Genomic DNA, 20,998 nt, shown 5'->3' with positions numbered 1-20,998 from the left:
ACGCACTGAGTTTACCAGGCACATGAACATGCTTCGGGAGGAAATTAAATCCAGTTTAGCCGATGTTGACGAATACTTATCAAAGGAATCGTGGGTGATGGACCCTTATATTTGCAGTCTCGAGGATGTGGAATACCTCGGCTGTGAAGATGAGCTTGCTGACCTTCAAGCCGATTCTATGTCAAATAAATATTTCCACGAGAACGGATAACAAAACGTTTTGGATTGTCAAAGGACACGCTGTTGCACCCAGACTGGCCAAACACGCAGCTACAAGGGTTATTCTACCATTCAGCACTACGTACCTGTCTGAGACGGCTTCAGCGCGCTTGGAACAATAAAAACAAAAGCCCGTAACAGGCCTCGATGTCCACCAGGACTTTATGCTGGCTGTCACTAGCATCACACCTGACATCCCATCCCTGGTCAGAGGTATGCAGGCCCAAGGTGGCCATTCGTTTTTTAAGGAAGGAACAAGTTATTGATTGTAACGTACAGTTGATTATACACAAAGATAACCAGGGCAAACCAAAAAGAAAAGGAAATAAACTATAATTGATGTACATTTTTGCCAATAAAGATTTGGAATGAATCACTTTATTATTATTATTTTTTATTATTTTTTTGGGGGGGGCTCAGATTTTCCTAGATACAAGTAGGGGTGGCTCCAAGGGAAAAAAGGTTGGTAACCACTGCTGTATGGTACCACAGCCTTGTACCACATGATAGCCCTCATATGGCCTGACACCTTCAAAATGTAATTTCAAAACATTGGTGAGAAGGAAGCAATTTTAGAGCACATCTACACTGGGTATACAAAACATTAAGAACACCTGCTCTTTCCATGACAAAGACTGACCAGGTGAATCCAGGTGAAAGCTATGATCCCTTATTGATGTCACTTGTTAAATCCACTTCAATCAGTGTAAATGAAGGGGAAGAGACAGGTTAAAGAAGAATGTATAGGCCTTGAGACAATTTGTCACACCTGATCTGTTTCACCTGTCTTGTGATGGTCTCCAACCCCCACCAGGTGTCTCCCATTACCTCATGTGTATTTATACCGTGCGTTTTCTGTTGCCAGTTTGTCTTGTACCGTCAAGTCCTACCAGCGTGTTCCTGTGCTCTAATTTTTGCTTTTTCTAGGCTTCCCAGTTCTGACCTTTCTGCCTGCCGTCCTGTACCTGCCTGACTGATTTGGATTATGACTCTTTGCCTGCCTTGACCTACCGATTGTCTGCCCCTTGTACTGTAATAAACTCTGAGACTCGTACTATCCACCTCCTGTGTCTGCATCTGGGTCTTAGCCTGAGCCGTGATAGTACCAACTGGCCATGACTGAACCAGCAGACTCGGACCAGCTCCAACACCGTCTCCTCCCAAGGAGCCACCATTGGAAGACACGAGGGGTTACTACAAAGCCTTATGGAGGGACTCCATACCCTGGCAGAACGCCATGACCATGCTCAATGCATTGCTGGAGCAATTCCGCGGATTCCCAACTAGGCAGCAAGCCACAACAGTAACCCCCAGACTCTCAGCAACCCCGCCATCAGCAGCGCCTCCTTCCCAGCCTACCCGGTGTCCCGAGAACCTTGCTTACCTCCTCTGGAGCGCTACGCCGTTGCCTCAGTCTGGAGGAGTTTGTGGCGGAGGTACGAAAAGTGTTTTGATTCTCCGTTGTCCGGGAGAGAGGCTGCTAGTAAGTTGCTCCAACTACGTCAAGACTCCCGTAGTGTGGCAGACTACGCGGTGGATATTCGCACGTTAGCGGCTGAGAGTGCCTGGAACCCGGAAGCCCTGTTCAACACGCTCCTTCACGGATTATCGGATGTGATTAAAGACGAGCTCGCAGCCCGGAGCTGCCCATGGACCTCGACTCCCTCATAACCTTGACCATCCGGATCGATGGGCGGCCCGGACCGTAGGAGGGAGAGGGGGTCTGTTCCCTCCCTCGTCCCTCACCCAACCTCGCCCCGAGGAATCCCGAAATCCCGGAAATCATTTCAGAGAGAGTCCGGTGTCACCCGAAGTTCTCCCGGGAGATCACAGAGGGCTGCCGACTCGCCTCCTCCGGGAGCCCATGCAACTGGGCAGGGCTAGATTGTCTCCTGCTGAGCGCTCCACAGACGGAACACTAAGAGCTGTCTGTATTGGGGAGCTACGGGACATTTCTTATCAACCTGCCCAGTAAAAGACCAGGCTCATCAGTAGGTATGAGTACACTGGTGAGCTTGTAAGGGGAGTTTCCAATCTCTCTCTACTTGTAACCCCCTCTATGCTACCCTGTTGTGGGGAGAACAGTCCAAATCCATCCGGGTGCCTAGCATTGACTGGGGCCGACGAGAGAGGGTGAATGGGCAAGACAAAAGATTGAAGTGCCTTTGAACGGGTACGGTAGAGGTGCCAGGCGCACCAGTTTGAGTTTGTCAAGAACTGCAACGCTGCTGGGTTTTTCTACGCTCAACAGATTCCCGTGTGTATCAAGAATTGTCCACAACCCTAAGGACATCCAGCCAACTTGACACAACTGTGGGAAGCATTGCAGTCAACATGGGCCAGCATCCCTGTGGAAGGCTTTCGACACCTTGTAGTCCATGCCCTGACGAATTTAGGTTGTTCTGAGGGCAAAAGGGAGGGGGGTGGTGCAACTCAATATTAGGAAGGTGTTCCTGATGTTTGGTATACTCAGTGTATATAGTGGAGGGAGAATACTGTGGATGGTTTGACCATAGAGATCATATTAAACTGCATTTAATCTCATAATACTATTATGAATGCAGTCCTGAACAGTTGTCTCAACATTTCCATTCTATCTATGTTCCAACATACCGTCCAGCCCGGCCACCTTGGTGAGGCCTAGCTCAGTGATGAGGTTGTTGACCCTGGCCTCCTTCTCTTTCTGGGGCACGGAGCGGGCAGACGCAGCGCTGCAGAGAATCGCAGGTTCTCCCCTCACCGTCAGAGTCCCCATCACCACGTCGTCCTGGTGAGGTCACAGAGACAAGGGTCAAAGGTCACTGACTGGGGTGAAAAAAGACTGTAGCTAGACTGTTATTCTTCTGCTGTTTGACCCTAGAGTTTTGTTGTACATATCTCCTCCGAATATGCTCTTCTTACTGTGCCATGGTCTCGTTATGGACACAATACATCATCTATTTAGGTAAAGAAATGAGGAGAAACAGGGTATGATCACAATATGTCGTGATAGGGCAGTCCAACAGGTAGCCAATAGACTTACCTGGACAACATAGCCGGAGAGGCACTTGAAGTTGGGTGGTTGTGGTGCCCCGTCGATCAGCACCTCTGAGAGACCAGAGGGGTCCTTCCTGGCTGCTAGAACGTCCAGGAACCTAACCATAACGTTAGATCAATGATCACTATGGCAACCTGTGGGACCTTTTTTTGTAACAAGCAACATAATGCCTTCAAGATAAACTGGTCTCATCAACAAAATACTCACGAGGACTTTCACTTCCAGTGGGTCCTAGAATAGCATTTAGGCCTGGTCTCATGATGCCACTGCAAGACAACAAAAACACATCAGATATTTTAAGATGCACTGAAGCCTTCCACATATTTAGCATAATAAGCTCACATTGTGTAACATCATTTTTTATACAAATGAGAAGTGTAGCACTGTATTCTAATGTATAGGGAAAAAAATTATGAAAGAGTTACAAAAATCAAGAACAGTATAGGCCTTCAGTTCAGAGTTGCAAATCAGTAAAATGGATTTGGAAATTTGTACACACACAACTGAGTCATTCATATGCATTTCAAACTGTTGGACTAAGTTAATCAAACAAAGCTAGATGAACATAACATTAAATCAATAACATAAAAAGGTCTGCACTCATGGAATTGTGGCTTTGAAAAGGAAATAAGTTGATTTCATCTTAACTTTGAAGTGTTTTGCTCCATAAATCACTTTCAGACTTGTGAAAAGCTGATTAAGGACCAATAATTATAGGATAGAATTTACAACATCAAACATAATGCTGGATTTATAGCACCTTATGACATGCTTATGAGAGGTTTATAGCACCCATTCAAGTAATTTTGTCATCTACTTTCTATACTCACAATGTTACACAAATGTCTTATCAAACCATTACATACGGTAAAAGTTATCAAGCCAGTCCAGCGCGTTTATCAAGTGTCAAGGGCTTGTGATTTTGATGTGTAAATATTGTCTCACATAGCTTAGTCATACATACGGATGAATCACAAGAGTGACAGTGTGAAAAGGAGGAGGTTTGGTTCTCTAATGAATAAAAGACTCACAAATATAACCGATTCAAACAGCACAATGAATACGGCGACCCCAAAGACCTCCAACAATCGGAGAAAATAATCTATAGCATTGTATAACGGTCCAAAACAAGAATCCAGGATCAAATCTTCTGATTCCACAAAGAACAGTTGCACAATTGGTATAAAAAAAGCATCTGTAATATAAAAACTGAATTAAAACACTGAATTATAAAGGCTTGCAGGGTAGAATCACGTGACAGCATTTAATTTGGTTCCCTGGCAGCCTGCTCCACAGTGCATCAAAGAGATTATACGCAAGAAACCATGGTTAATATCATATAATTAACACTAGGGAAACGGCCCAAACTTGTGTGAAATTATGCATTCCTCCCTGGGAAATGTCAAGTACATTTAATGCCGTCAGAAAAAATGACAGAATTTTCCGCTGAGCTATTGTTCATTGTGGTCTGAGCATGCTAACCCTAATCTCAAATGGAGAGGCCTGTATGTTTTGTCAATTTGTGTTAATGATCTCTCTCCCTTTTTGTCTCACTTCACTTTCACGCTTTCTCTGACACACACACACACACACATCTAAAACCTCTTCATGAGCATTAGAGAGACAGCAAACTGAATTCCTATAATTGAGTTAGATCCATCAATAACACTCCCTTAATTCACTAGTAAAGGGGTGGGGGTGGTGGGCAGGAATACACTGAGGCTGTACCAAGAAAGACATAAAAAAACAAGCTCAACACAGAGCGAGAAATGAGGTGTATCTGCCAATAAATCCACATCGAATTAGCTAACTTCATAATCACCAAATGTAATTGGGTGGTCAAAGTGTATATTGACTTCAGGTCCACTAGCATTTTGGCGTGTGTGTGTTATTGTAGCTAGTTATTGAGTATGTTTACATGCACAGTAATAATTTGATATTAAACTGATTATGGCAGTAGGCAGATTATGAAATAGTCAGTAAACACCTTACTCTGCTTATCTTAAATCGGCGTAAGGTCAAAATCAAAGTAAGCATATGGCAATTAAAACACCTGGTTTTCTGAGCAATCTTTTGAATTATTAGGACATGTAAACACCTTCATCGGCGTTCCAGCGGTGTATTGATCTGCGCATGCTAGCACCAGCCGAGCGAGCCTCCTCTTTAGCGCCAGTGAAGTGAGTTTGGAACAACTGAATGTATAAGTCTTAGAAGTAGTTTTCACATACAAACTTTATATAACTCACAATAAAATATTATTCCAAAAAAATAACATGGTCGCTGTGGTAGAACGTTTATTTTGATTGCCGATTTTCTGCATTTATCAGAGTGCCATCAGGTAGCCTGATTTCAGATGTGTCCATTTAACGAGGATTATTAGGGAAATCGTTCTTCTTGCAAAGCATTTTAATCAAACTATTATATTAGTCTGACTATCCACAATAATCACATTAATGTGTGCATGTAACCGTACTCAATGTATGCCATTTAGCAGACGCTTTTATCCAAAGGGACTTACACTTGTGCGTGTATACATTTTTTCATATGGGTATTCTAAGCGGGAATCAAACCCTTATCCTTGGCATTGCAAGCACCATGCTCTACCAACTGAGCCACACAGGACTGTGTGTTAATGGTGCATGTGTGCATGGATGTGATCAAACTCACTTTAATCATCCACTAGTCAATTAGTATCACTAGAACTTGTGTGTTTGGGCATGTTTCAAGGTGGAAGCCTGTGTGTAGAATACATGCGAGTGTGTGTGCATCTTTGAAAGTGTGTGTCTGTCTGCTGTTGTCTGTGTGTACATGAGACCAAAGGATCCACCAACTCCACTCACTTGAGGTCCACCAGAATCTCCCTGCCAGTGTTCTTCCTCTTGCAGAGCGGTCCAGTCTTCAGCTTCACCTTGTACTGGATGCTGTGGAAGCTGACCGTGGAGCCCCGGGGCTGCAGCTTGTTCAGCTCCACCGTGGTGCTGCTGGTCATGACCTTGGTCCTAGGCGTCCCATTGGTGGACGTGAGGTCCTCAGTCATGGCAACGCTGATGTGATTGGCCTCGATCGGTCATCATCTGCAGGGGTGAGACCTGTGGGGATTGGACAAGGGATAGGTCTGAAATTGATACACTATTTCCCTCATGTAGTGCACTACTCAAATCACATTTTATTGGTTGCGTACACATACTTTGCAGATGTTATCACAGGTGCAGTGAAATGCTATTTCTAGCTCCGACAGTAAAGTAATACCTAACAATGCACACAAATCCCCCAAAAATGTAAAGAAAGGAATTAAGAAATATCGGCCAGTAACAGTGACTGAAGTTCAGGGCGGGTACTGGGTGGAGGCCGGCTAGTGGTGACTATTTAATAGTCTGTTGGCATGGAGATAGAAGCTTTTTTCAGTCTCTCGTCCCAGCTTTGATGCACCTGTACTGTCTCCGTCTTCTAGATGGTAGCGGTTGAACAGGTCGTGGCTCGGGTGTCTGAGGTCCTTGATGATCTTCTTGGCCTTCCTGTGACACCGGGTGCTGTAGATGTCCTGGAGGGCAGGCCGTCTGGAGAGCCCTGCGGTTGCGGATGGTGCAATTGCTGTACCAGGAGGTGATACAACCAGGAGGGGCCAAGCTGTTGGGTCTTAGGGGCCAAGCTGTTGGGTCTTAGGAGTCTTAAGGGCTGTTGCGCTCTTCTTCACCACACTGTCTGTGTGGATGGACCATTTCAGGTTGTTAGTGATGTGCACGCCGAGGAACTTGAAGCTTTTCACCCTCTCCCCTGCGGCCCCGCCGATGTGGGATGGGGGGCGTGCCTCTCTGCTGTCTCCTGAAGTCAACGATCAGCTCCTTGGTTTTGTTGACGTTGAGGGAGGGGCTATTTTCCTGGCACTACTCCGCCAGGGCCCTCACCTCCTCCCCTACAGGCTGTCTCATCGTTGTTGGTAAATCAGGCCTACCACTGTTGTGGCGCCTGCAAACTTGATGATTGAGAACACTTCTGATCAAAGTGGTTCTGGTCTAAAGTAGTGCACTACTGTATGGGGGAATAAATAGGGTGTCATTTGATTTGAGATTTAGAGTGGATAAACAGCAGGACTTTGAATGTGTTTTATTGATGCTTTTAGGACATACTTTGGTGTATGTATCTGAGACGCTTCAAGTAAGGGAGGGATATACTGTAGAGACAAACTTCAGACAAAGTTACCGAAGCACTTTTAAGGAAGAGAGTGAGGATAAACATTATCATTACGCCATACATTTAGATGTGGAGAAGTGGAAACATTGGGCACATTGTCTGCATATCTGAGCACATTTAATTAGGATCAGTCCAAATGAGTGTCATGAGAACTTTGTGGTGGTCTGGTACATAGAGAGAGAGAGAAGCGAGAGACAGAGAGAGAAGCAATAGAGAGAAGCTAGAGAGAGAGGAGACACCCCATCGCTTTCAAATGCAGTTATAAATACATTAAACCACTCTAAATACCTCTGCTCTGGGATATGCTTGTTGAAGTCAAATTAAACCAATAATTGAATCTATTTAATCCAATAGGAATGTATAGGCACTGGAAAACAGTTCCTCCTCCAATGAGCAGACTTGCGTTGACAGTTAGTTAGTTGGACCACTTTCCATAGGTACATTCATTGTGGTTACTTTTTTACCACCCTCTCTTAGCATAATTGCTACAAATGTATATCATAGCCTAGGCTACTTGAATATTATATATTTCTGTTTTACCATGAATGAAGATACCCATGCACATTTATAAGCTTTTCTTACTGACTTTTCTAACAAGTGCTGTTATAACAAGAGTAAGCAAGACTTGACAGATTATATACGAGAAATACAGACACATTTTTCCTATGATGAGGAATACTCGTAGGCCTTCTTGGTAATGTGATTTCTGAATGGTTTGAATGGGTGACCATAATTGTTCAACTGGGAATGCAATGCATGGATGACTATGTAGGTTGTTTCTGGTGAATTTTTTTGTAGCCTTCATTTCCTAGACGTAAAGTAAACAACAATATTGAATTGTACAAAACTGGTCAAAGAATTCAATGTTTTCTTTTACCAAACACGCATGCATTGCACTGGAGTGAGGTCATTTACAAAACTTGAATCGGCGCCAGCTATATTTTTTATATAGAAGCAGGATGTTACAAAAGGATGCACGAGGAGGATCCCGTCAACGTTATGAGGCATTTAGCCTACAATTTAGCAAATGTAGCCTAAAATGAAATATATCCAATCTGAAAATATCATGCAAAACGAATACATACCCTCCTGTAAACTTTGAAATTGCTACGGTCCTCTCCTGTCTTATACTCTGCAAGAACGGAGACAAGCCACGCGTGTAACCAAAGATCCGCTTTGGCCAATGAATTTATACTACCGGTGTTTTATAAAAGAGTGGTTATGGACAAATCTCAATATATCTTTTTGCTCCTCTCTCAGCCTCCTTCTCAAAACCCATTGGAGGAGAAGGTCAGAGAGGCGGGATCTCTGGCTTTGTCATCCAATGGATTTTGAGAAGGAGGCGAGGAGAGAGGACGCGAAGATTATATAATTCAGATCTTCCCTATGACAGTATGCGCGCCTCCTCTAACTGATTTCTCAAAGCCATGTGGTTAAATTGTGCAAAGTGTGTGCATGAATGGTTCAACAATGACATTGGCAAATAAGCATTGGCAAATAAACATTTCTTAAACATTTCTTAATTATTGCCACATTTTTCAATAGAACCCCCATCTCTTTCAATTGCCCTCACTCCTATCTAGAGCACAACCCCAATGACTGAGATCATATCAAACTGATATTTCAGGACTGTGAATAACATTTAATTTAAGTGGATTTCAATAGAAAATAAAACAAATCGAAACGACTGTATACAAATTACTATATTTTATACTGTTTGTCACACTGTGTATTCATATAGACCTATTGTATTATTTCATAGCTCATTCTAATATATCTACGCCTAATACTTTACATTGATTACATTTTGTTACACTGTTTATTATTTATACACTGGATTCTCGACATAGCTCACTGTAATAGATCTACTGCTGTCAGAGGTGGCACCACAGGTCCCAGAGTGGTGTGGCCGAAAAATCTGGGGCCCTTAGTTTCTCCTGATCTGGAACCTAACAAGGTAAAACTCCGGACCTTATATTGTATGACGTGATTCATCTGTTGAAAAAAGGTTTAATATGGATATGATGGGACAATAGTTTTTCTAATCATGTCAAATGGTTTTTAAAAACTCCTGGAAAAACTTCTGGCCTTGGGAAGGAAGAAAACCCTGTCAAACTACAGCAACCTTGTACTTGTTCAAATTAATTATACATTAATTACATTTTTAAAAGAAGGACTAGTGGGGGTTTCCTATACACAGACACAGAGAAAGCAACATGATTGGACAATAAAAACTCACATGGCTGAGCTTGCTTTATGCAGGTTTGCATCGTGTAGTCCTGCCCAACGGTAGGCCTAATTAAACATGAATTCACAGTCTATGTCAGTTTATTAATTCATCATTTTGGATCGAAAAGTCTAGATAGCCTAGTCACCCAGGTTTGAATAGCCTATAAACCAAATGTAATCCCATTCACATTTTCTCACAAACAGATGGGATATACATATACAACGTTTAATACCGCTTCGTTTACCTTGGCCAGAGGGACAGGGCGCATAGTAGACTAGACTATGCAGCTGTTGTTGTTAGTAGCCTAGTCTACAGTTGATAAGACTGAAAAATAGTCTCCGTTTCCATGCAATACACCATGTCAGATCACTAATGTTTAGGTGTTTAGACTGCTACATTTATGTTATAGTTTTTGCTTGTGTCGGCATTTATGTAAGAGTTTTTGCTTGTGTAGGGAGTGATGTGTTATCACGCTTGCTAAATACCGGAGGAAAGTAGAGAGCGCGGCCTTAAGATATATGCGTTGTGCCCGCGCGCGCTACGTGCGATTTTCGTGAATCTGATTGGTCAAGACATGCAAAGCGCAGCAGCAGCACTCCGATATGAAGGACATAGAAACATTTTTTTATTTTTAATGCTGTGCGTCGATATATTTTATTAAACTAAATCAGTTGCTGCCACACCTGATTGAAAAGTGCTGTGGTAAATGCCGCCTGGCCTCGCCACACGTTTCCGGCCCTGACTGGCTGTAGTTCTACATATTATTCTAAGGAGCCTAGGTCTATATATTTTTTGGGTATATTACGCATAGATTGTATTTGGATTACTGATTCAGTGTTATTTGGATTGTCAACTGGATTCGTTCTGACATTCGTGATTTTTTGTTTTGGATTATTATTTGTGTAGGCCTACTTGTCAGACATTTTTGCTGCATTATTAGGCGCTATAGTAACACAATTTCGCTGTACCCCTAACATCTGCTACTGTGAAGCAATCGCTTCAAAACATTTCAGTAATCCCACATATTCATTTCTATCTTTCATAAAGACAAAACAACATTTTCCTATTCTACACTTCATAAACAAACACATCCAGAGTATCACACACCAATAAAGTAAGAGATGTCTGGAACGCAGTCCTTCACAGTCAACACCACAAACTAGTAATGGAAAGGGCCAACTACGTTGACTCAGGGTAACACCTCATACTTTTGCTCAGGAATGAGCTGTCTGTTTAGTGAAGAGGAAACGTGACTGATGACAATTCGTGCTAATAAACATGCAGAGAGAGCTGGAGCCACAGTTTGTCTGCATTATGACAGCTCTCACGACATCACATATCTCAGACATGGAAAGGGACTATTTGTCATGCAACTTCTGTTGTACGGTGGAGAGACTGTTCGTATAATACAAGGAGGGACCAAGGGTGGATATTTGTCCTGTGGTGTGTGTGTTTGTGTTTGTGACTTGGAGAGCTCTTATTTTCTGGTTAGCCTTTTATGGTGGTTGTGTAAACATGGGTTTAGCTGATACGAGGAAAGGGAGGGTAAGGTAAGGTATAAGAAAGTAAATACTTCCCAGTTACAGTCGGAAATCATCAATCAATTCATAGGCAGTTTCATAACGCCAGGTTATGAAAATTATGAAACAGTCCATCAGAATTTCATAACATTTTGAAAAAGGGCAAATGGAAAAATAACCAGTTTCCCCAATCAAATTGTTGTTGATATTTCAATTCAGAACAAATTCATCAAGTAAAAAAAAATTTTTTTTACCGGAGACTATGAGGATGGAATCAAAATCTAATCAAAGTTGTTTGGATACAGGTGTAAACAGTAGTAAAACGCTTACTCGCTAACGCTCCTCGACAATTCAGTACAATATCAATATTAATCAAGAATCAACAATTCAGTACAATATCAATATCAATCAAGAATCAAATGCCAATACAAAGTCCAAAATAACAAGTAGTAATAAAAAGTTTAAGGGGAAAAAAATCAATAAAAACTTTATATGAGATGTATTATATACAGTAGGATTTATAAAAATGTGCTACGTCAAATTATGATGACTGTTATACAAGTAGTGAAGTGAGACGTGACTTGTAAAAGTAGCTTACATAAAGTTATAAAATAATAAAGGTAACACAACAAATAGCTTGAGGGGGTCATAACATCTATTTCATTGACAAAAGGATATAGCAGTTGTATAAAACAAGTTGTTTAGTGGAGATATTCTATATTTGGTACAAAGTGCTAGGGATATGCAAGAGGCACTCCCTGACAAAACAAACCAGGATTTTCATGAGCATTCGTGCGACTAACTGATGCAGCGTGCATACATGAGGCGAGCCCGCACGCCAATGTACACCTTACCTAGAAGCGTTCCCACCCTCATCAACTTTGATACACATCTGACGACGAATGAGGCACAGGTGAATGTGAACCTTCCATAACCTACAAATGTAGGATCTTAATTTGAACTATGTTGGTCGCAGCAAAAAATAATCCTACAGAAACAAGATTTGAACATTTATACCATGTTTCTTGATCTGTAGTTATTAGCTGGCCAGAAGTAAGCTACATGAAAAGGGCAATTCCGTTAATATAACTGTGGGTTAGTGTGGCTTTTCAGTGAATTTATGTAAATTACAAAGCTAATCTTCATTTCCTACAGTGCAGGAAAATTCTCAGCAACAAAAGTGATCAAATTAAGATACACCTGTAGGATGAGATTACTTAATAAAATGTCATGAAGACTCCTGCTGAGAAACTGATGGGTTGTAGTTGCCGGATCATTTTTTCCAGGTACAGCAGTTGGGCTTGACTATTGATTACAACCTGCTCATTTCTCCCACCGCCCATAGTTTCTTGTCAAGAGATTCCAACCTCCCCAGTTTCAAAGGTTCCAATCGACACTCATGTCACCAGCTACAATAGTGACATCTACTGGAGAAGAACGTTGGAAAATGTAAACAAATTAAGAAGAAAAAAAAATCATATTTTATTATTTATTTGGATAAATATTCAACTGTAGACCACATGGACATCATCGGCATGTGAGAATAGGAGTGACAGTCCATTAAGACAGTACAACATGTACTAGAACTAGACATGTCTAGTAGAAACAGAAGAGTTGAAAGGAACAGGCACAGAGCTTCAGATGAATATGGTTTCATACACTACAGCAGGGTTCCCCAACTGGCGGTGGTTATATTTGGCTACCCAAAGTTTTCTGGGCAAAAAAATATATTTTTTTATTTTATTCATTGTTGAACATAATAGTAAAACAGCTTCAAGTGATTTTAATTGAAGAAATCTGTTCCCAAGTATTCCCACGCATAATACAAAGACGTGATCGTATACAAATGTAAGCAAGGTTTTGAGTCAAACATATCTGTTTGGGCTTCTTATGTCAATTTGAGTCACCAAATTATTTGTAATTATGTTCAGGCCCCCGACCATCCATTCACGAAAGAAATTGTCTCGGCGTGCTGAATCTAGTTGATGATCCTGCACTACAGTATACAACATGAACAATCCGAAGTAAAAATACATACATGATAAAACCAACAAACAAGTGTGAAGTCTGGTGAGAAACATAGCATGATAGATTTTAATTATGAGAACTCAGAGGAAACAAATACTTATTACAAACAGAGGATAAATAGATGTTCACATCGTGAGAGAACAGACAATCATAAACAAACTGTGTACAAGGAAGACCTAAAATGGTGGATAGATACATTCATGGATTGTATATACTCACATTCACAGTAATATGTAACAGTATAGCTTAAGTATTCCTGACATGGAAAGAGAGCAAAAATTACAACTGTGGTTTTAATGCACATCAACGCAGGCGTTACATTATTTATAACAACCTGTAAGCACCATAAAGGGAGATATCCATGTGAATTACAGTCAAGATGTGGATAGCTTCATCACATTAATTTCGATCACTGTTTGTGCTGTAGATTTTTAGATCAAGTTGTACTACAACTTTTTGCATTTGAGTCACTGGCGGCCTTTTAAAACAGACATTCACATATCAGATATTTGTTGGTTAGATGTCTGCTTTGTTCATTGTTGCATATAAGGTTCACTGAAAAAGCATATTTGATTACAAGTGCAATACAAGTGATACTTTAGCCACTTCAATTGAACAACTAGAGCATATGGAACAAACTAGTAGTAAACTTACTAGTAAGTAAGCAATTTTTAATATATTTGAATTGTAACACTTAAAAATATTACACTTTTGACGGTTTTCCTGCAATCAAAACATATACATAAATATAACTATGTACAAAACTCACAAAAAAACAAATTACTTGTACCCAAGTTGAGAACATCTTAAATGCCAGTATGGTTATCAGATATACACCATTTTAAAACTTTCTTCTGTTGTTCCAAGTCCCTATCACCAAAATCAACAAAAAGCTCTCCCGCGTTAAGTTGTTTGACCTGTTTGTTGTCAATAAAGTTAATAATTTGGAATGCTATGGGTTGAAGTCGTTTTCAAGCCAAATGACCACGAACTGTGTTTACACTAAACTACTAAGTACCATTAGAACACAGCTCAATAGATATTCTCTATAGTTCTACCTTAAAATGATGCTCAAGGCTTTGGTATAATTTCACCCAGTAGTTTTGAAGTACTGGTCACGAGCCAAAACGGGTCACTGAAGACTGCACAATTGTGTACTACGTCATCGTACAATATGTTACACATTTATAAGTGCTTAAGATCTAGGACTGCATCTTTAAGGCTTGTGCAACTGGGGTATCAATGCATTCTGTGGCTCACAAGGCCCAATATGATTGTAGAACAGGGAGAACTAACACATTCCATTCCATATGCCCATCTATTACAAGACTTTGGGCTTTTGCCATCATTTGTATGTATGAAAAAAAAAAAATGTATGCACTCTCTCACTAACTGTAAGTCGCTCTGGATAAGAGCGTCTGCTAAATGACTAAAATGTTAAAATTTGGCTGGCTCTCTTTCTCTGTGTATTACAGTATCTAAACTCACATCTTTTCCTTCTACCATGCTAAAATTATAGAAATGCAGAGATTCAAATGGTGTTTCTTTTAACACGCCTTGACTGCAGTGTGTGTGTGTGCGTTTTCCTATTAGATGGATAATATGAATTTGTACATATTGGTCAATGATAACCCTGTACTATAAGCAGTGCCTTACTGTACCCAAAATCCCCATTCTGAGAAGTTTGTCCTGGAACTCAACACTGACAAGTGCTTCACGCTAAGAGACAACATACTTTAAAACGGTTGTTCAGAACAAAACAAAGAAGCACCTCAGCAACAGAGATATCCACCTAACAAGTACAACGGATGAATTACAGACGTATTGAAAACAAAATTAGTTAAATATCATCTGGAAATAAAAAAAGTGCGTTGTTGATTTCTCAGAATAACTTCCTACCAAAAAACATTCTCCATGACATGCAAGTAAGAAGCATTTCCCCCAAGTCTTAACAGACAAAGCTAATAATGTCTGGTTTGCCTTAATGGTAACGATGCTAACTCACTTGCACGTAATGAAGAACAACGTACAAAAGTTCTTAGGCTTCAAGCTCCACCAAGTCGATGGTTCTACTGCAACCTTGTTTTGCGTCCGAACGGCACCCCTATTCCCTATGTAGTTTGGCGGTCAAAGGTAGTGCAATACATAGGGAATAGGCTGGCGATTTTGGAGGATGTGAAAAGGACGTGTTCCTTGTTAAGTGTACATAATGAGTCAACAGCCTTTCTGTAGAACAGGCTCAAAACTAGGTATTATTATCTGAACAATGACATGTCATTGTTCCTAAGGCATCGCTTCTCGGTTAGCTGTGCTTTTCCCCCTGCATGTCTTGAACGAGTCCCTCCCCTGTGTGGAGACTGACTGCACATCGATAAGGTCCACAGGAATCTCCCTCCCATTCCCCTTCCCTTCAGATCAAAGTTATCCATAAGCACAGAGCTCAGATCAGATTACACTCCCCAAGCCCCAACCTTCACCATTAGGGATGTGGAAACATAAACTGACACTCAGATCAGTGTCTAGGGGCAACTTAGTCCTTCTGACGACCCGGGGTCCACCTGTTTAGGCCCAGCGGCCGCTGGACAAGCTGCGGGCTGAAGGAGTAGCTGGTCTCTGAGCTCTTCTGTTTCCCCCAGGCTCCGAAGGGAACCACGAAGATGGTGCTGTTGTCCTCTGAGCCGTACTGGAGCGCCTGGGAGAGGAGAGACACCGCCACCAATAATTAACATTTGTCTCAATGTTTAATAGTTTCTTTGAACAGCCAGGACATTTATTTGACGAAATCCATAAAGATTATTATACAGTGCCATGGAGTTCCATTGAACTCATTCATTTGCTAGACTTACATTAAATATCTCTGCTTCAATAATTTCAAAGGCAGTGCAGCTGTTTGGATAGTCAGGTTTCCCAAACTCTCAACGAGTTTAAGGGGTGCACATTTAGTTTTTTGCCCCAAATACTACACAGCTGATACAAATAATAAACTCATCATCAAGCTTTGATCATTTGAATCAGCTGGTAGTAAAAGGCAAAGAACCAAAACATGCACCCCCTTGGGGGTCCCGAGGACCGAGACTTGAAAAAGCTGCCCTAGGTGCTGTGGTGGTTTAAAGTGACCACCCCTACCTGCTCCGAGATCCTCTGGGCGGCCTCTTTGGGGTCGTGGCACTGGTTGATGACATCACAGATCTCCTGGCTGTTCATGATGAAGTTGATGCCATCTGTGGTCAGCGCCAGGAACGAGTCGTGAACGGATGCAAGCTAAAAAAACAGAATAAAAATATAATATATATAAGGCAAAGTTAATACCTTATTGTCAAGACATCTACAGACAGACCATGACACAAGCCAGAGACTAAAAGCCAGACAGGCTCCAGTGATAAAGAAACACATTTGCCCTTCAGAGCTTAATCTGTCATTACAGAATCCCTCCATTGTTCTGAGCAAACATTTGTGGACTAAACGGGAATCCTTTGAGAATCATTTCAGATTTTCCCAGTGACCGAAAACACCTTGGGGGCTAGAGGTCAAACTGAGACAGACACTGGCTAAATCCAACCTATTCCCCATACAGTGGCCTACTTTGTCCAGCCCTGTGTGGATCTGGTCAAAAATGAATACACTATATAGGTTCTGGTAGAGCTGGACAATATGGACAACAATCCATATCTCAATAAATTGACTGAATTATCATTGATAACAATAAATTGAATGATAAGTTATAACAATTTGCACCAGTTACTTTTTTACATTACCCTTAAAACTACTGCTACTTTCTACTTTCAGTGTTGTGGCCATCACTGTCCTATTTAGCAATAGCCATATTAGCAGTTATTTTATTTCAAAGCGTCACCTTCCTCTAGTAACGGCTTCTTACGTATTATGTCCTCCATAAATGGTCGGTTCGGGTTGGTACCGATAATTGTCGCGTTTTTTCTAGGTCCAGGTCAAAAGCAGTGCACTACATAGGGAATAGAGTGTCATTGGAGATGTATACACTGACACTGCATGGTAGAGCATTTCTCTGGAAGTGGGTGATCAGGCAGCCACCACTGATATTCCTTGGTCTCGGCTCGAAGCGATCACCCCGTGCTCTTGAGGTCAAAGTCCCCGATGGCGCGTGTCATGGCTAGCCTGCCGTTGACGTGGGGGCTGCCCCAGACTGTTCCAGGTCACCCAGCCACCGCTCTTCTTTATCCTGGAGGTACAGAGACAGACAGGGGGTTTTAAAGCACGGAGAGGGGCTAAATGACTTACGGATAATTGTTATGAATTTATAGTATCGATCTTAATCCAGGTTAGCACATTTATTAGTGTCCAATTTGATGGATAAAGCATGCCTACTGTGACTACTAACTTTACAGCCCCCAACAAATGAATAACTTAGATCAAGTCTTTGTGAGTCTGGATATCTGCCGTACCTCTCCTTCTCCGTCCCCTCTGGGTGTGGTCCGAGGTGAGTTTGAGGGCCTTGGCCATCGCACGGAGCATGGGCGAAGAACTTCCCCACGCTGCCCACCACCAGCTCTATACTGTCCTAAGCTAGGCCATTGTAGGGCGTGGAGCCAGCCGCTCACCACTTCAACACCAGGAAGTAGAGGGAAACACGTCAGAGGGGGAAATGCATCTGAAGACCACACACACACACTGTAACAACACACTGTGTACAACCTGTAAGACCAGACACACTAACAGGCAAAACAAGCAACACACAGATGACAATTATCCTTATATGGTAAATTTGTTTCAAAACACAAAATGAATTATTCAAATACATGCTCAACATGTAGTCTCACACATTTACAGCATAGCAGGCACGTGACACACACACTCGCTTCGAGTCATACTCCGGTAACATGAGAACAGAGGGGAGGGGAGGTTACTAGTCTAAAAAAAGGATGGCTGAAGAAGAGGTAGAGAGAGAGAGAGTCAGACACATGCATGTCACACTGTTTTAGGGTTACGAAAAAGAATGAGAGCAACTATCATACAGTCAGTGTGGAACTTTGGATCTCTGACCAGTGTCATACAAAATGTCAGAGTTACAAATGAGTGACATAATATATACAGTCCGTAATCCAGTGTATCACTGGGCCTGTCATGGCAGAATACAGAAAGCAGCAGTGTGACGAGACATGCATACTTTAGAATCAGATAGCGCTCATCAGGACTATCACCATGGGTGATCAAATCTATAGGTGAGAGCTCTAGGCTAATGCCTCTTTCCAATAACTAAGTGTAAACACTGTTGAAATATTCATGACTAAGTTTCTAAAGGAGAGAGAGAGAGAGAGAGGAAGAGAAAGATGAGGAACCTTCCAGTAGTCCACAGGATAGGACCCGCTGAACTCTCCCATTATCTAGCCCCCTCTTCCTCCTTCCAAAAAAAGGGTGCCTGCTGCCTCCAGCTCTTAGCTGGCTCCGCTGCTGTCGTAAATAACATGCACACACACACAGGGCATATTAGGACATTTCATGCCGTGCGTGGCTGGGACATTTTGTCCACACACTCAAGCTTTCAAACTGACTGCCTGTCACCATCTTGGCGGTTAAACTAAGGCCTTTCTCAGAGAAAACGTCGACATTCTATGATTAGCTTCCATCTGCGTTTCTTCAGGCGACCTTTACAAAAAAATGGCTGCCAAAGGAACTGAAGGTAAACTTCTGATCCAGTATCTTGTAAGGGTGCATGCACTACAAGAGGGAACTGACCCTGTTTCTGCAGGGCATCCAGTGGAGTTATGTTTGTTTAGAATGATTGTCTGCCACATGCATGTCCTAACCTGTGCTTTGCAGTCTGAGAAAGGTGACCCTGGCTATTAATGTTTAGCTTTCACAGCACTGAAGCACCGACTGAAAATTCACATTAGCTCCATTTAGGATAGGTTAAGTCATCATAGCTCTTGGCAGAGCAGTCCCACATTAATAAGTTAGACTATTAGTTCATTTTTCAACACTAGCAAATCTAAATACTCTAGCTACAAAGTAGGTTAAGATTTTAACATAAAAACATGAACTCAGTACAGTCTAGCCTCATTGTCAGTACAGAGACATTCTATCGACATTCCTTGACGTATAACATCACAGATGGACCCCTACCATGAGGGAAGAAGTGGAGGTGTCTTGCCAAGGCTTTGTCCAGTTCGGCGAATGCAGTTTTATTAAGAATAACTTCCCAGATTGTCCTCCTCTGCTACAAGATCCCTGAAATAACACCAAAAACTCATTCAATCAATCAATTTGGATTCATTACCCCATCCTCAATAGTCACAGTCAGACCTCTTACAGAGATTTCAGTGTTAAAAAGGATAAAAACTCAATTCTAATTGAAGTGCATTTTTTCTCCAGTCCATTCACACAGACATTAGGCCCTAAACAGGTCCTACAGACCAATGCCCTGACTAAACACAGATCCTAAACCCAGCCAGATGACTTACCAATGTACTTCTCCATGTACTTGTTTCCAGAAGTCTGCAGGGCCCTCCAGTGACCGATCGAACACAGCAAAGTAGAGGATATTGTCGTCATCTCAGAGACCTGGAAGCGGTCTCGTTCTCCCTCCGCTGGCTGTCGATCAGGAGCAGAGCCCACCTTGGACAGGCTGACCTTGGGGATGGGCTTGCCGTACTTGATGGAGGGCGATAGGTCCATGATGGGCTCGTGCATGCGTTGTCCCCAGATGCCGATTGAGTCCCAGGTGGTGGGCTTGCCACATGCTGTCTGGGTCGAAGCGCGTGTTGCTGGCCCGCAGCAGGCCCAGGTGGGAAGCGGGGCCGTTGGAGGGGGGAGGACCATCCTGGGGAGGGGCAGGACACTAACTAGGGCTGTCTGGAGGAACCCCCTCTGTCGCAGATGGCCTGGGTCCCCCGACCGGTCCCAGGTGGATGAGAGCGGAGGCTGAGCCTGGTCACCAATCCAGCAACGAAACAGCAGTAGACCGACTCCTCGCCGGGGGAGACCCTCTGGCCAATTCGGCCACACAGGTTAACCTGTGGAGTCTTCTGGACTGCAAATAGGCTAACAATTGGGGAAGAAGAATAGATAGCTATTAGATTGACTGTCAAGTCAACAAGCGCTCGAGATAGGTGCTGTGGAATTGAATAGAAGAGTTGGACTAGGCCTTGGAAACATCAGCCAGCTTTCCTAGGCCTGCTGTGTTCCTGCCAGCTACAGAGTGGCTGAGTTCCAAATATGTCACTGTGAACAAGAGAATACACAAGTCCTCTGTGTGTCTACAGTTGTAATAACACATAACCGCAGCCTCGGGAATGGATGAATTCTGGTTTGATATTTCTGTTTGTTGATGCAGTCTCTCTCTGTCTATCTTCCTGTGTGTCTCTCTGACTCCTTACAACAGAACATGCATGAAATAGCCTACTTAATTAAATCAAATGTTTTTCCTCTATTCATAATGGAACCTAGCCACATTTGAAGATAGGTTACTTGGAACTCACAGTGCAGTTTTAAGACCTCAGTCATCATTGGTCTAACATGCCAAGCTGTAAGTGTCGGGATACTTCAATTGCTGTGTAGCCTACATGTCTTCTTCTTTCTTCGTCACCACTGTCCTGAAGCATTCTGAAAATTAGTCTGAATCAATGAACAATAATGCAGTTATCGACCTTTTAGTAACTGGTGCAGATAAAGAGCATGAACACTAGAACCCAGCAGTCAACAGCACTTTGTTATTTTTGTTATCTAATTTTGAAGTAAATTTTTCAGAAGGCTCATTAACAGGCATGCACAAAAGTATACCTAGATTGTAAAAATAAT

The 20,998-nt window shown here is 42.2% G+C and overlaps 1 protein-coding gene and 1 pseudogene across 1 annotated transcript; both read right to left on the bottom strand.

Moving 5' to 3' along the window:
- Positions 1–2,832: 2,832 nt before the first annotated feature.
- On the bottom strand, positions 2,833–6,303 carry LOC123489618 (broad substrate specificity ATP-binding cassette transporter ABCG2-like; the record flags this gene model as incomplete). The annotated part of the gene is made up of 4 exons (XM_045220047.1): positions 6,097–6,303; positions 3,460–3,522; positions 3,242–3,353; positions 2,833–2,986 (listed from the first exon to the last, which is right to left on the bottom strand). Coding segments are annotated over exons 1-4 (526 nt in total), but the record flags the coding sequence as incomplete, so codon positions are not given.
- A 9,484-nt stretch (positions 6,304–15,787) lies between these two features.
- LOC123489617 lies at positions 15,788–20,704 on the bottom strand (annotated as a pseudogene).
- Positions 20,705–20,998: the final 294 nt, after the last annotated feature.

Source organism: Coregonus clupeaformis, unplaced genomic scaffold (assembly GCF_020615455.1).
Source record: "Coregonus clupeaformis isolate EN_2021a unplaced genomic scaffold, ASM2061545v1 scaf3074, whole genome shotgun sequence".
In the NCBI taxonomy this organism is placed as follows: domain Eukaryota; kingdom Metazoa; phylum Chordata; class Actinopteri; order Salmoniformes; family Salmonidae; genus Coregonus; species Coregonus clupeaformis.
Note: the sequence above shows the minus strand (reverse complement) of the source record. Positions and strands in the feature narration are given on the sequence as shown.